The sequence below is a fragment of the Rhinolophus ferrumequinum genome, chromosome 15 (genome assembly GCF_004115265.2).
Source record: "Rhinolophus ferrumequinum isolate MPI-CBG mRhiFer1 chromosome 15, mRhiFer1_v1.p, whole genome shotgun sequence".
Lineage (NCBI taxonomy): Eukaryota > Metazoa > Chordata > Mammalia > Chiroptera > Rhinolophidae > Rhinolophus > Rhinolophus ferrumequinum.
In genome coordinates, this window is record NC_046298.1 from 36,010,799 (window position 1) to 36,025,393 (window position 14,595).

Below are 14,595 nucleotides of genomic sequence, written 5' to 3' on the forward strand. Positions count from 1 at the left end.
CAGAGAAGGTGTTATAATTAGAGAAGTATTTAGAGGGAACACAAGTTTAGGAGAAATCAGAGGCTGTAGTAGGTGGACACAGGAGTTCAAAGGTCAGGGAGGTGGTTGCAGAGGTAGAGAGAAGGTCTTAGAGAAAGAGCAGGACTTTATAAGGGGACAGAGAAAGGCTATGAGTGACACGAAAAGGACTTCAGGTTTATAGGTGCTCAAAGAAGGTCTTAGAAGAACCAGGTAAGAAGTTATGTGGGAGTTTATGGATGAACAATAAAGGGTCATAGCAGGACCAGACAGATTCACAGGGACCAAGGGAAGGATATTATAAATGTCACAAGCAGAGAGCTACTGATGACATTATAAGTTTTATAGGGTGAGACTTTTATAAGAAACAAAGTTTTACAGATGAAAAGTGAGTGTTAAAAGTATTGAGTGAGGGTCTTCTTAGTAGGGTGTTTTATAGGGGTAAAGAGAAGGTTGCTTGGGTGACAATGAGGGTGTTATAGGAACAAAGTGTGATAGTGGATCTGTTGAGGTTTCAGGGACCTAGAGAAAATCACATATTTGACAAAGGACTGTGTCCAAAATATATAAAAGACCCTCAAAACTAAACTTGTAAAAAAAACAAGTCCCTGGATTGATCAATCACCCAAGAGTGTAAGAAGGACTGGCAGGCCATCAGACCAATCAGCAATCAGGCGAGTATTGGCTTCCCGCCATATCACAGACAATCTCCAACCAGCCAATGAAAGTAAACAGCCAGGATAGGAGGAGGGGCCTGCCTGGTCTCCATGGTAATCCCCAGCGGGTTGGAGTGAGGGAGAGGCTCCGTGTAGCCAGATCCAGATGCCCTAATGGGGGTGTTTCAGGGGACAGGGAGGGAATTTATGGGGGAGGGGGTACAGGTGGGAGGGAAGGAGTTAAAGGGGAATGAGGGGCAAGGAAGTCTTCCTAAGCAGGCAAAGAGGGTGTTATAAATTGAGAAGTATTTAGAGGGAGCACAGCTTTAAGAGAACTGGGAGGCTGTAATAAGTGGATGCAAAAGGAGTTCAAAGGGTCAAGAAGCTGGTTAGAGAGAACATCTTAGAGGGAGGAATGGCAGGCCTTTATAAAGAAACAGAGACAAGCTAGGAGTGACAGGAGAAGGACTTAGAGTTGTTTTTAACAACTAGTGCTCAAGTTGTTTTTATTACAGTTTAGTTTTAAGGGTCATTTATATATTTTGGATACAGTCTTTTGTCAGACACATGATTTACACATATTTTCTCTGGGTCCCTGAAACCTCAGCTGATCCACTATCACATAGGTGCTTAAAGAAGGTCTTAGAGGAGCCTAGTGAGAGCTTGTGGAGCAGGGTTGAGGAGGGAAGAGTTTATGGGTCACAGCAGGATCAGACAGATTCATAGGGACAAAGTGAGGGATATTATAAATGGGGCAACAGAGAACTACAGACATTAGAAGTTTCATAGGATGAGAGTTTTATAAGGGACAATAAAGGTTTTACAGATGAAAAGTGAGTGTTAAAGTATTGAGTGAGGGTCTTCTTAGTAGGGTGTTTTATAGGTGCAAAGAGAAGTTTGATTGGGTGACAGTGAGGGTGTTATAGGAACGAAGTGTGATAGTGGATCTGTTAAGGTTTCAGGGAGCACAAATGAGAATCTTAAGAGTCAGTAAAGGATTTTGGGGTGGGATGGAGACAGTGGAAGTAGAAGGAGACAAGAGAGACATGCTGTAGAGGTCTGCAAGGCAGTTATAGAGGAGGTTATAGGAGACAGGGAAAGGGTTAGAGAGTAATTATAGGGCATAGGGGGAGGTGGGGGCTGGGACTTCCAGGGGACAGGGAGGTATTAACAGGGGTAGGGAGAGGTTAGAAGGGACATGGCTGAGTTAGATAGTCAATGAGTTTTAAAGGGAGGGGTCAATGAAGAATTTATGGGAGACAAGGAGAGATGTGTTAGTGTGAAAAGGGAAGTCAGAGGGGATGATGGAATCCAGAAGCCATACTAAGTCATAACCCACTCTCTTTCCCCAGGCGTTTGAAATTTTGCCTGGCAAGCCCCCCAAAGATTACATGTGCCTATCGATTTTGGCCTTCTTCCTGTGTTTTCCCATAGGCATTATAGCCTTGATCTTCTCTATCCAGGTGAGAAGCTGCATCACGCCAGTCCTTGCCCTCCTCTCCCTCTCCATCCTGGCCATAATCCTGACTCAAATTCTTCCTTGTTTCCCGGCTTTGGGTTCAGGTCCTCACCCTACATCCGTACAGTTCTATGGTTTACTCCCGTACAATACCTGTTTAAGCCCATCTATTCCTGTTCTACCTCTCCCCTCAAATCAGACAAGGCACAGCAACAAGTGGAATGAACGAGCCTTGGCAGCTGAGACCTCCCACCAAGTCTTCTACATTGCAGTCATAGGGATTGTTATGGGAAGCCTCATCATATTCATCCTCTTGATTTTCTACATGATGGACTTATTTTCTCGGTAACATCCTCTACAGTTCATGAACAAACCAACAAATATATACAACTGTGTTACTAACCCTTGGCTCTAAGTATTCAGTTGGGCCAAATGGGACTGGTGCTCCTCACTGTCTGGAGTGTCAAGTGTTGTCAACTTGAGTGAACAATTTGAGGTGGTTGATGGGGGAAGGAAGTGGTAGTTCAGGCAGCCCACTGGGCCAGAGCTCAAGACCAACCTTGGGACCATGCCAAGAGATGGGGGCCATAAGAGACAGGGTAGGGCAGCCTCCACTCCTGCCAATATTTGTGCATTCATGCCAGAAATCTATTTATGTTGACCAAGGGCCTTGACTATGCTGTCTGACTCTAGGAACATAGTAGTCACCAGTCAAGTTCCAACCACACCCCCTCATAACTTACAAACCAGAGTGGAAGGTAAATATATCACCAGATGGTTACAGTCCCTATTTCAAGGTCTGCTCCACCTAATGCCCACCAGAGCCCAGGGCCTCATGCTGCATGAGCCCCCTCTACAGCCAACAACCCCCTACACTCAGGCCCCTCCTATCTGCTCCATAGCCCTACTGTGGCCCACCACTGTCCTCGGGCCCCACTCCTCATCCTGCCCCACGCTCCTCCCTGGGTTCCCAGCTTTAGTGTCACTCCACCACCTGCCTCACCCCCCACCCCCGTTTGTTTTTTCAACAACTATTTAGAGAGTCAGACTCTGCACTGGACACTGAGGACAGACTGTTGACCTAGGCAAGCATGTTGAATAAAAGGTCCCTGAATGTTGCCATTTTTCAGGGCTCCATCTGAGGCTGACTGCGCTCTCCGGAACTCCAGCCCTAGTATCCAGTGCTTTCTGGGGCACCCCACAGACCTCTTACACGCCCTGCGTCCCAAATTGACAAAACCCTGCTGCTCACTTTCTACCATCCCTACCTGGTGATGCGTCTATGTCCCCCACTGAATTGTGAGCTCCCTAGCATGGAGACTGGGGCTGTCTCAGCCACTGAGGTGACCCCAGCCTAGGGGTCATGAATGTTATGGAATGGTAAGGACAAATGAATCTGGAAGAAAGCATGACAGGGAGATACTGGGTCATGGTATCCCTTACTCAGACCTGCGACAAGAGCAGTAAGTTTGGCATCTCTCCTGGTTCTCATCCTCCTAAGATGAAAGTCCCATTTTGTTAAGAAAATCAAGAGAGACCTTAGGGACGTTTTACCTCATAGGGAACAACTGGTAGTGAGAGGAAGGTTGCAAAAAGCAAGTGAGCCCCACCGCTTTTGCACGCCCCCGCCATCGTCTTTCAACCCGACCCATTCTGGAGGAGTGAGAGATGCAGGACAGCTCCTTGCAAAGCCTGGAGGCCCTGGTCTACCCGGCAACCGATGATGTCACTGTCGGCGCGCTGGGGACGTCAGAGCCGGGCGCCAAGCTCGAAGAGGGTGCGGGAAGCGGCGGCGGCCGAGGCGCTGTCATGGAGTTAGTGCAGGAAGTGCGGGAACTGGTATGCTGGGCGGCGGAAGAGATGGAGGCACCCGAGGCAGCCCGAGCCCCCGAGTCGACGCTGCGCAGGTGAGGGCCGCTCTGGGAGTGAGGACTCCCCATGCTGGAGATGATGTCTCTGGAAGAACCCCTTCTTTACTGAAGATGCGCCTTCCTCCTCCTTCGCCCCAGGGACAATAACCCCTAAGGGCGCACCCCCCCCACCCCCCGTGTAGTATATATCTAGGAAGAGAATACTGAACTTGAGTGAGGACGTCCTGGCGGTAACCCCCACACTCCATCCCCACCCTTGAGACCGCCCAGAGTGAGGTCCCTGGCACCAGTGAGGGTCGTCCGTGATGCGTTAATGAAGCCCCCTTCCCGTGTTGTGTTTAAATAGGATCTCCTGGGTAAGGCTGTCCCTGCAGCACCCCACCACCCACCACCCACCCCAGCCAGTGAGGACACTCTGGAGTCAGCAAACCCATTGGAGATTGAATCTGTATGAGTGAACCCCGCATCCAGTAATGAAAGCACTTCCTGGCAGTATACCCCCACCCCCACCTCTGGAAGTAACTGGAAATAATCCTCTCCCAGAAGAAAGGGAGCACCCCACCAGAGAATGAAATATCCCCACACCCAGTGAGAGGCCCACACTCTCAGTGACCCACCCAGGAGGGAATATCTTACCCCAAAAAGTATGAACCCTCCCCCCCACCAGAAATGAGATTCCTTAGTAAAGACCTTCCCCACCACCCCGAGAATGAGAATCCTCCTACCTGGGTGATGTCCCCACAGGCTGTGTCTGGGCCAGGGGGCTGACATCTGGGCCTACGTCTTGCGGCACGTGCACAGCCAGAGGTGAGCCTGGCTGCATGAAGGAGGCTGTGGCCGGGGAGGGGACACAGGCATGTCCCACAGTAACTCTTCCTCCTACCTTTCCACTGCAGAAATGTCAAGAAGATCCGGGGAAACCTACTCTGGTAACTGGTCCTCAACACTCTCCCTTCCTATCTTCCCCAGTCCCATCCAGCCCTGTCCCCACCTTCAGCCTCACCCTGGAAGCCCCTGTCGTCCCCTAACTCTGGCCTCATTTCCTCAGGTATGGCCACCAGTGCAATCCAGAGGTGAGAAGTATGTGCTACAAGGTTTTTTTTTCATCCAGAAAGAGGACTTGTAGATCTTCTGCTCTAGGCCCAGGCTTGTGTTGGGTGACGCTGGGGACACTGACTCACAAGACAGCCCCAATCCATGCACTCAGGGTTTACAGTCCAGAGGGAGACAGTCAGGAGCTGGGGGGGGCGGGGTATGGACATGAGGCATCAAAGTTGGTGAGGGAAGATGAGAGAATGGACTAGTTTGGGAGAGATTCTGAGACCAGTGTGGGACCCAGTCAGTATGTGCCCGGAGCCCAGGTGACATCTAGGGGGAGGCTTCCAGGAGACCTCGGGACTCCTAGCTGTGGGCTCACTGGGACAGAGATGTGGTATCATCAGTACAGAGACGGGAAATGGGTTGGGAGGCTGATATCATTCTAGGAGGAAGGAGGGGGGCCAGTAGCGTTCCCTAGTGCTCTTCTGGAGCTAGGGGTTCAGACACATGACCAGCTTAGGAAAAACCCTCTACCACACCCCCGGGCGGGTGGGGAGCTTGGTGCCCCGCAAAGCACAGTCAGGCCAGGCCGAGCCCCAGCCAGGTGACGCATCTGATCCTGCACCTGATCCCACCAGGCACGTCGGAAGTTGGAGCTGGAAGCTGCTGTCGCCCGCCTGCAGGCAGAGATCCAAGAGTTAGACCAGAGCCTGGAGCTAATGGATCGAGAGAGCGAGGCTCAGGGTGACCCATGGGACTGGACAGATGGGCAGCAGAAGGGAGGCTGGGGAAGTACTGATGGCCACCCCTGTTCCTCCCACAGACACAGCCCTGGAGCAGGCACTGCAGGGCATGCAAGACACCCAGCGGCGTGCTCTCCTCCTCCGGGCACAAGCTGGGGCCGTGCGAAGACAGCAGCGTCGGCTCCAACATCCCATGCAGTGGCTACAGAATCAGCTCAGGCGCCTGCAGGACATAGAGAGGTGAGCCTCAGGTGCCCAGGGACCAGCCATCACCAGGCTGGGTAGACAGACCTTTTCCTTAGAGACCCCAGGACTCTGTCCTGACCCCTTCTTGAGTTCCAGATGTCTGAGCTCCACTCGTTAGGTTTTAAAGTCCTTGAGGCCAGGAAGTTTTGTCATCTCAACCACCTGTATTTCCAGTGACTAGAATGGTGCCAACTGTATATCTAGAACACCAGTGTTGGAAAAGAACAGTAAACAAGGGACAACCCTGCCCTCATGGAGCTTACACTCCGAGGCAGAGGAGGCAGATGGTAAACTAGGAAGCAAACACACCGTAGAATTACAGGTAGAGATAAGTGCTGTGAGGGAACGGTCATATGATAGAAGGTAGAAGGGAGGTGCTATTCTAGGTAGGATGGTCAGAGAAGGTCTCTCTGAAGAGGTAACATTTGAGTTGGGGAAGGAATTTCCATGAAGAGGGGACAGCCAGATCAGAGGCCCTGAACTTGGGATGTGGGAAGAATAGCCAGGAGGGCAGTTCAGCTTAAGTATCATAGGCGAGAGGAACAGCATGAGGAGGTGAGATTGGAGAGGTGGACAAAGCACCATGGAGGCGTGGGAATTCTACTCTGAGGCTGAGTTGATGCCCTGGCTTAGCCAGTTACACCTGTGTGACCTTGGGCAAAATTTGTGCCTCAGTTTCTAACATCTATAGAATGGGAATAATATTACCTGCTTTATAAGGTTGGCATGATAATTAAGTGAGTTAAGTCATGCAAAGTGCTCAGAAGAGTTTGTTACCCATTGCTGTTATTCTGAGGGTGATGAGGACATATCATATTGTCTTTGAGGTTTTTGAGCAGAACAGTGACTTGATCTGTCTGAGGTTTTAACAGGATCATTAGCTACTGGTGGAGAGCAGACTGAAGGGGGCGAGAGCAGGCAGACCAGTGAGGAGGCTAATGTAGTCATCCAGCCAGATGGCAGTGGCCTAACTTTGGAGGTGGCCCCTGAGCTCCAGGGTCAGTGATCCCTGTAACTAGCTTTGCTGGCAGCAGGAGGGGGCACAGATATCAGTTCTCCCAGCTCCCTCCTTCCAGGGACCCCAGCCCCAACTGCACTCCTCTCTCCAGGAAGGCCAAAGTGGATATAACCTTTGGACCCTTGACATCAGCAGCCCTGGGCCTAGAGCCTGAGGTCCTGGTAAGAGTCCTGGGTCATGGGGGAAGGGGTGGGGACCCAGGTGGACCCCTGGGTCCTCCTCATGCCCCATTCTCTTCCCAGGGTGATGTCCGAACAGCCTGTACCCTCCGAACCCAGTTCCTACAGAACCTCCTGATTCCTCAGACCAAAGGAGGCAGCTTCCTGTGAGTGTCCCCCAGCTCCCAGAAACCCTGGAGAGAACTTGGGCTTTGGCAGGAGTTACGTACTTGGCTGTTAATTCCTCGGACACTGGGCCTCTGGGCTGTGTCAGCCCCAGGGCCTTCCCTGACAGGGCTCCCCGGCGAGGAAGAGGTGGAGACAGACCCATCACACAGTGGTTAGGGCTATTGGGGAATGGGGAAAGAAGCCTGAGGGGCTCTGGGTTCCCAGAGGAGACACCCTGCCCAGTTAAGGACACAAGAAGGATGGGTTCTCTAGGGAAGAGACTTAGCAAGGGTAAAAGGCTGAGTGGGTTTTCCAGGCAAGCAGCACATGTGTAAGGGCCCAAGGCCAGCAAGTGGGTATAAGTGGGGAACTCGAGTCTAGCCAGCATAGATGAACTTGGTTTTCTCGTCTGTAAATTGGGGGCAGTGACAGCTCCCACTTTGTAGGGTGGTGGTAATCACAGATGTGTGTTGTAACATTCTCTGTCCCTTCCCCCAACCCCACAGAACCTCTCGAGATGACCACTTTGGAGCTTCCTACCAGCAGTGGCTTAGCTCAGTGGAGGTGAGGAGGGCTCTCAGAAAAGGCCACGCCCACTGCCCCATGATCAAACCTCAGGATGCCAGCACCTGATTCTTTATCGCAGCCTGGTCCCCACAGGGTCCGAGCTCACCGCCCTGCCCCCATCCTGCCCTGACTTCACCCCTCCCTCTACTAGACACTGTTGACAAGCCACCCTCCAGGCCATGTCCTGGCCGCCTTGGAGCACCTGGCTGCAGAGCGGGAGGCAGAGATCCGGTCCCTGTGCAGTCCGGACGGGCTCCGAGATACAGAGATAGCCAGGTGTGAAGTAGAGTGCTTCTGTAGTCAGGCAGCACGGGTGATTGGGTGAGCAGGGACAGGGTCAGGACCTGCTCATGAGGGTGGAACTGAAAGCAAGGGACCGAACCCCGGTGGGCTGACATTGGCTACCCTCGAAGGTCCAAGCAAGGAGACAGGCTCCTCTCTCAGCAGTGTCACCCATCCCTAGGTCCGAGGAACCAGACCAGTCAGACTCCAGCCAGGCCCTGCCGTCCATGGTGCATCTCATCCAGGTGACCGGCAGGCACCCTTCCTAGACTCCATCCCCTTCCCATGCCAAGACCACTCGATCCCCTCACCCCCAGGGACGACACCCACCCTGACTTTGTACCCGTGCCACAGGAGGGCTGGCAGACTGTGGGTACACTGGTCACCCAGCGGGGCCCGCTCCTGAAGGAGCATCAAATTCTGACCCGGCGCCTGCAGAGCCTGATGGAGGAGGTGGCAAGATGTACCCCCGAACCCAGCGAGAGGTGAGGGGGCTCCCTGGGCAGAGGCCTCTGGGCCATCTCTCTCCTTAGGGTCTCAGGATACTAGACTTTTTCTGCCCCCGTGGTTCCGTCTGCCTCCCGGCTCTGTGTGTTTGTGGCTCCTACAGATCTTATCTCCCCGCCTCCACTGTGAGTCTTAGTCACCTTCCTGTCCCTTGCTCTCTCCTGCTTGTCCCCCAGGCAGGCATTGCTGCTGGAGCTCCGGAGCTGTGGCCTGTGGGCAGAGCTCAAGGCCCTGTGTACCCAGAGCCACGAGCTGGAGGAGGCAGCTGTGCAGCGGCAGCTTCTGCTGCAGGAGCTACAGGCCAAACAACAGCGGATCCTGCACTGGCGCCGGCTGATGGTGAGAAGTGGGACCCCGGGGGAGATGGCAGGGCCTGGTGGCCGGCCGAGTGAGGCTGGGAGCCTTATGATCCAGAGCTGGGCCTCCTGGTCTGGGGTGAGGCCCAGGGTGAGTGTCTCAAGAGGAAGCAGGACCTGTGCAAAGGGGAGGGCAGAGCGAGAGGCTGGGAGGTTGGAAGGAAAAGCAGTTTGTTTCGGTTCCAGGAGGAGACACAGGAACAGGTCCGCTTGCTCATCAAGGGCAACTCAGCCAGCAAGACACACTTGTGCCGGAGCCCCGGGGAGGTGAGCTGGGATTTGGATAGGACCCAGTCTCCTAAGGAAGGGTCTGGTGCTCTCAGGCTGTCCCTCCTACCCCTTTCCTACCGCACAGGTGCTGGCTCTGGTTCAGCGAAAAGTGGCCCCCACCTCTGAAGCCGTGGCACCACAGAGCCAGGAGCTGCTTCACTGTCTGGAGGAGGAGGCCCGGCATCTGCCCCACCTTCTGCTGGGCACCCTGCTTCGGCACAGCCCCAGAGGGTGAGACTAGGACCACCCCTCCATCCCCTCGCTAGGATGACTGTCAGTCCCTGGGCCACTGGGTCTCAATAATCCCAGACCCCCCGTTTTCCCAGGCTGCCAGACCTCACCCTCAGGTCCTCAGCCCCACTCTGGAATCCTAGTCCCCAGACCCACCTCCAAGTTCCGGGGCCTCCCGAGCCCACCTGTCAGCCCCCAGAGCCTCTGGAACCAAGCTTCCCTCTCTGTCCCACCCAACCTGGACTCTCCCCGCAGGTTGCAACCCCTGCCCACAGTCCTGCCGTCCATCCACCAGCTGCATCCTGCATCCTCAAGGGGCTCCAGCCTCATAGAGCTAAGCCACAAGCTGGGGTTACCTCCAGGGAAGGTGAGTACCTGTCCCCTAGGTGAGTACCTGTCGTCCCACTCCTATCCCTCCCAAGGTGACTGTCCTTCACCCCTCCCTCCAGGCTCCAGAGCTGCTCCTTCCAAAGGCCACCTCTCTTCGCCAGGACCTTCTGTTCCTCCAGGACCAGCGGAGTCTCCGGTGCTGGGATCTTCTCCACATGAAGACCAGCCTATCTCCAGGACCATCTACCCAGGGTAGGCCTGTCCATTCCCAGGACCGTCAGCCTCCAGAACTAATCACGACGCCCCCTGCTGCCGCAGAGCCTTGTGTGCTTCAAGCATGTCCACTAGTTGCATCTGTACAGCCGCTCCTGGGGTTAGTGCTGCCATTCTCCCCGTTTTACAGACGTAGAACCTGGACGCAGAGGCCTTGGTAGCTGCCCAGATGGCAGAGCTAGGATTTGAATCCAGGCAGTCTGACTCCTGATGGGTGTGTGCTCTAGGTGACACTGCCCATCTAATTGCCAAGTACTCCTTCGTCACCATCCAATAGTATACTTGAGTAGTTAAAAACTGGGCTATGGAGTTAAACTACCTGGATTGTCTTCTCAGCACTGTCTCTTCTTGTGTGATCTCCCTGTGCCTCAGTTTCCTCCTCAGTAAGTAAGCATAACAATAGTACCTTATACAGTTGCTAGGAAAATGGAGTCAGGTTACCCAGATGGGGCACTGAACAAAGCAGGGCGTGCAGTAAGCGCTCTGTGCTCTGGGGAGATCGCGATCATTTTGTCTACACGTGCTCAGTCTCTTCCAGTCCTTATCATGAGGGAAGTTAGGGGTTAAGATTCGGTTTACAGATGAGGAAACTGAAACTCAGAAAAGTCATTCATTCCTAGATTTTCTCAGCAAGCACTCACTGGGTACCTACCAGATGCTGGCCCCAAAAGCTCAGTGGGGAGAGAGGTGAGAATGGTCCAGCCCCAGGGCTGTCCCGATGGTACAGCAAAGAATCAAAGGATTAAATAGATAGAAGAGGTGAATTGATGACAAATGAATCGGAGTGCCATCAGCAAAGTAGGAAGAGATCACTTTCCGGCCTTTGAGTTTCGGGCTCCCTGCCTTCCCCTCTGCCATGGGCAGGGAGTGGTGTGCAGGGACAGCCCAAAACCCACCACAGCTGCGTCCAACCTCAGGGGCATCGTGGACTTTACATGTCCCAACAGGACTGAGTTCCCTCTGTTCCAAAGCAGTTTTGTTTTTCTTCGACCTGGTTTCCTTCCCTCCATACATGACTCCACCCTTCTCATCCAGGTGCCAAAGCCAGAAATGCAGGAGTCATCCTTAATTCCTTCCAGGCCCCTAGCTCCCCCCGCCCCCACCTACAACCTGTCAGCAAGCCCTGTGGGTCCCATTTCCAGAGTGCTCCAATCTTCCCTCTGCCTCAGTATCCTGTGGCTCAGGTAATGATCTGACCACAGAAGCAGCTGTAGAAAGGGCAAGTGTCGTGCCCAAGATCACGAGGCAAGGATGGGTTGGAGTCAGGATTCAGGCCCAAGGGGTCGAGCACACAGCAGGTCTGCACTTGCTCCGAGCTAGTCTGTTTGGGGCCTGTGGAGGGAGACTACACCTAGTCATAGTCCCCAGGGGGAAACAGGGCTGTAGCAGTATGAGGAGAAAGCCGTAGGGTTAAGAATGCTGGGCAGGGCTTCCAGGAGGAAAGATGGTCCCTGGGGAGTGGGTGAGGTTTTGCTCAGGAGCAGTGAGCAGCAACCATATAATGCAAACCCTCAAGCACTAGGCTGCGGAGATTAAACTGTCTTGGGTGCGCTGGGAGCCTTGGCGAGTTCCACGCAGGAGAGGAAAAGGGTCGGTTTAGGTTTAGGCTTCAGGAAGATCACTTCAGCTACCACGTACAGGATGGAGCAGAGTCGGAGGCTGAGGCCTGGAGCCTAGGAGGGAGGCTGCGGGGTGAGTAGGGAAGTGGGAGGAAGCTGAGGGATGGGCCACAGAGATTGATGGTCTGTCCGGGAGGGAGGTGTCCAGGATGAGGCCTGGGGTGGGGGGTGGCAGTGGGCTTGCCCTTGAGATGAGGACCTGGGAGGAGGGAGAGGTTTGGGAGACATGCTGAGGTTAAGACTAGGTGACTGGAGACTTACGTGGTGACCCATTGGCTGCAAGGCACCAAGGAACCAGAGGACTCAATGCTGCCTCCTGGGCTTCTTAACCTGCAGGGCTGCTGCAGATCTGGGCATCCCAGGAAAAGGAACAGAAAGAGAATCTGGGACAGGCTCTGAAGCAGCTGGAGAACCTGCTGAAACAAGCGCTGGAGAAAATCCCCAAGCTGCAGGGGGTTGTGGGAGACTGGTGAGAGCGGGGACAGGATGTGGGGTGGGGCTGAGCTGGGTGGCACAGGCAGAACTCAGGGCTGGGGAGGAGTGGGGCAAGGGAGACTGGTGATAGCCGGCCATGGTGGTGTGGGGAGGCCAGCGAGGGCCTGGAGGCCCATGCCTTCCTTCTGACACCATCCCCGTCCCCAGGTGGGAGCAGCCAGGCCAAGCCGCCCTCTCAGAGGAGCTCTGCCAGGGCCTGTCCCTGCCCCAGTGGCGGCTGCGCTGGGTCCAGGCCCAAGGCACCCTGCAGCAGCTGTGCAGATGAAGAGGGGGCTCAAACACGAGTCAAGAGCTTCACGTTTGTTCACTCGACACTTCCCTCAATATGGAAGAAAGCTTCACCTGAGTGTGTCAGCCCATTGTCTCTACCCACACCTGCCAGCCCCCTCACAGGCTGTTCTGCTATTCCTCTCAACTGCCTTACCCCTGTCCTTTCATCCCACCGAAGCCAAGAGAATGGGGTACTCTGGACCCACCCCAGGTCCCCTTGAAACTCCTCTCATCACTTTCACCCTCAGCAAAAAAGGATTGAGTACCTGCTCTAAACACTGAGGATCCAGCACTGAACAAAATAGACAAAAGTCCCTGCCTTCAGGGAGTTGACGTTCCAGGACAGGGAAGCAGACCACTGACAAGATAAGTAAGCAAAATATCTAGTATGTTGGAAAATAACTGCCAAGGAGAAAAATAAAGCGGGCTTTAGGAGGAGCAATTTTAAATAGAGGGCTACACAGCAAAGGTCACCAGTAAATGCCATGCGAGGCTTGCAAAGGCCCTGAGTGCAAATGTGCTGGTGTGAGGGCTAAGGAGACAGTCCAGCTGCGGGCGGGGGGTGGAGAGGGCGGGGGGTAAGAGCTGCCTTCTAGTTTTTATAGCTTCTTTTTTTACACTTAAATCTCTGAGCCGTTTGGAATTTATGCAAATGGATCCAATTTTGTCTTACTTTACATATATCCCAATAGCACTTATTAAAACACTCAGAGCAGTGGTTGTTGCCTCTGAAGGAGTGGTAGGTGACAGGGATCAACCAAGGAGGAGACAAGGAAACTTTCTACAGTTGTAAATATATTACAGTTGACCCTTGAACAAGGTGGCGGGTTAGGGATGCCGACCCCCACCCAATTGAAAATCCACATATAACTTTTGACTCCCCCAAAACTTAACTAAAGTAAGCTAGAGAAAATAATGTTAAAATCATAAGGAAAATAAAATACATTTACAGTACTGTATTATTTATTGAAAAACAATCTGCATATAAGGCGACCTACACAGTTCATTCCTGTATTGTTCAAGGACCAACTGTATGTGTTGAGTTGGTGGGGTTACACAGGTGTATGCATTTGTCAGAACTCATCTAGCTGTACTTTTTAGGTCTGTGCATTTCACTGTGTGAATTATTCAATTTATAAAGTAAAACTACCTACCTAAACTTTATAAAAGGAAAATGTTAGATGATTTGAGATGCCACCTTTTCATACACTAAGCACTCATTCCATGAGTATTTGGGCTGTATCTGGGTTTTCTCCAAGCTGTCTGTCTGAACTGCGTGTGTCATCCCTACAGTGTTTTAATTATACAGGCTTTGTAATATATTTTAGTATCTGAAATGGCTGGTTGTCATCTTATTTTTCAAGGTTTTGATGTCTCTTCTTGCTATTTTTTTTCTCCCAAATGAAATGAAGTTTATTCTCAACTTGCTTGGTTCCAGAATAAATACGAACACATATGGGAGTTTTACTGGGGTCGCAGTAAGTTAATAAATTAGGCAGATTTGATATTTTTATGATCTTGAAACCTAGCTTTCCACCTCCTTTCTCACAGCCCTTCACTTGGCCTCCAGGCACTCTCACTCCCAGTTCTCCTCCGATCCCTGGCTACTCTTACCCAGTCTTTATACATATGCTTCCCCGTGTGCCGCCTGAGTGTCCGCCCTTCCCCCTTTCTTCATCTCAGCTCCCACCCCCCACCTCCCCATTGAATATGAGGGTCCTTTCCCCACTCCCTGCTCAATTTTTCTCCGTAGCACATCTCATCTTCTAATATCTTGTGTCTTTATCTTTCATTGTTCCCCTCAAACAGAACGCGAGATCCATGAAGGTGAATTCCTCTATAAATTAGAAGTTGAGCAGACTTTCTGAAATATGATTCAAAACTCAGATGCAATAAGAGGAAGTATTGACAAAACAAACTTTTTGCATTTTGGCAAAAAAAAAAAGGAGCAAAGTAAAAAGAAATGACAAATTGGGAATAAAGTTTTGTAACTTATACCCTAAAGGACTGTATGTGTTTG

The 14,595-nt window shown here is 52.4% G+C and overlaps 1 protein-coding gene across 1 annotated transcript; it reads left to right on the forward strand.

Moving 5' to 3' along the window:
- Positions 1-3,899: 3,899 nt before the first annotated feature.
- Positions 3,900-13,109, forward strand: HAUS5 (HAUS augmin like complex subunit 5). Its single transcript, XM_033128570.1, has 19 exons — positions 3,900-4,040; positions 4,749-4,811; positions 4,901-4,933; positions 5,053-5,077; positions 5,681-5,786; positions 5,866-6,025; positions 7,141-7,210; positions 7,292-7,374; positions 7,882-7,939; positions 8,094-8,218; positions 8,406-8,469; positions 8,579-8,709; positions 8,908-9,070; positions 9,274-9,354; positions 9,443-9,588; positions 9,844-9,955; positions 10,038-10,170; positions 12,147-12,279; positions 12,453-13,109. Exons 1-19 carry the CDS (start codon positions 3,943-3,945, stop codon positions 12,568-12,570), a joined length of 1,902 nt encoding a protein of 633 aa, XP_032984461.1. The 5' UTR covers positions 3,900-3,942; the 3' UTR covers positions 12,571-13,109.
- Positions 13,110-14,595: the final 1,486 nt, after the last annotated feature.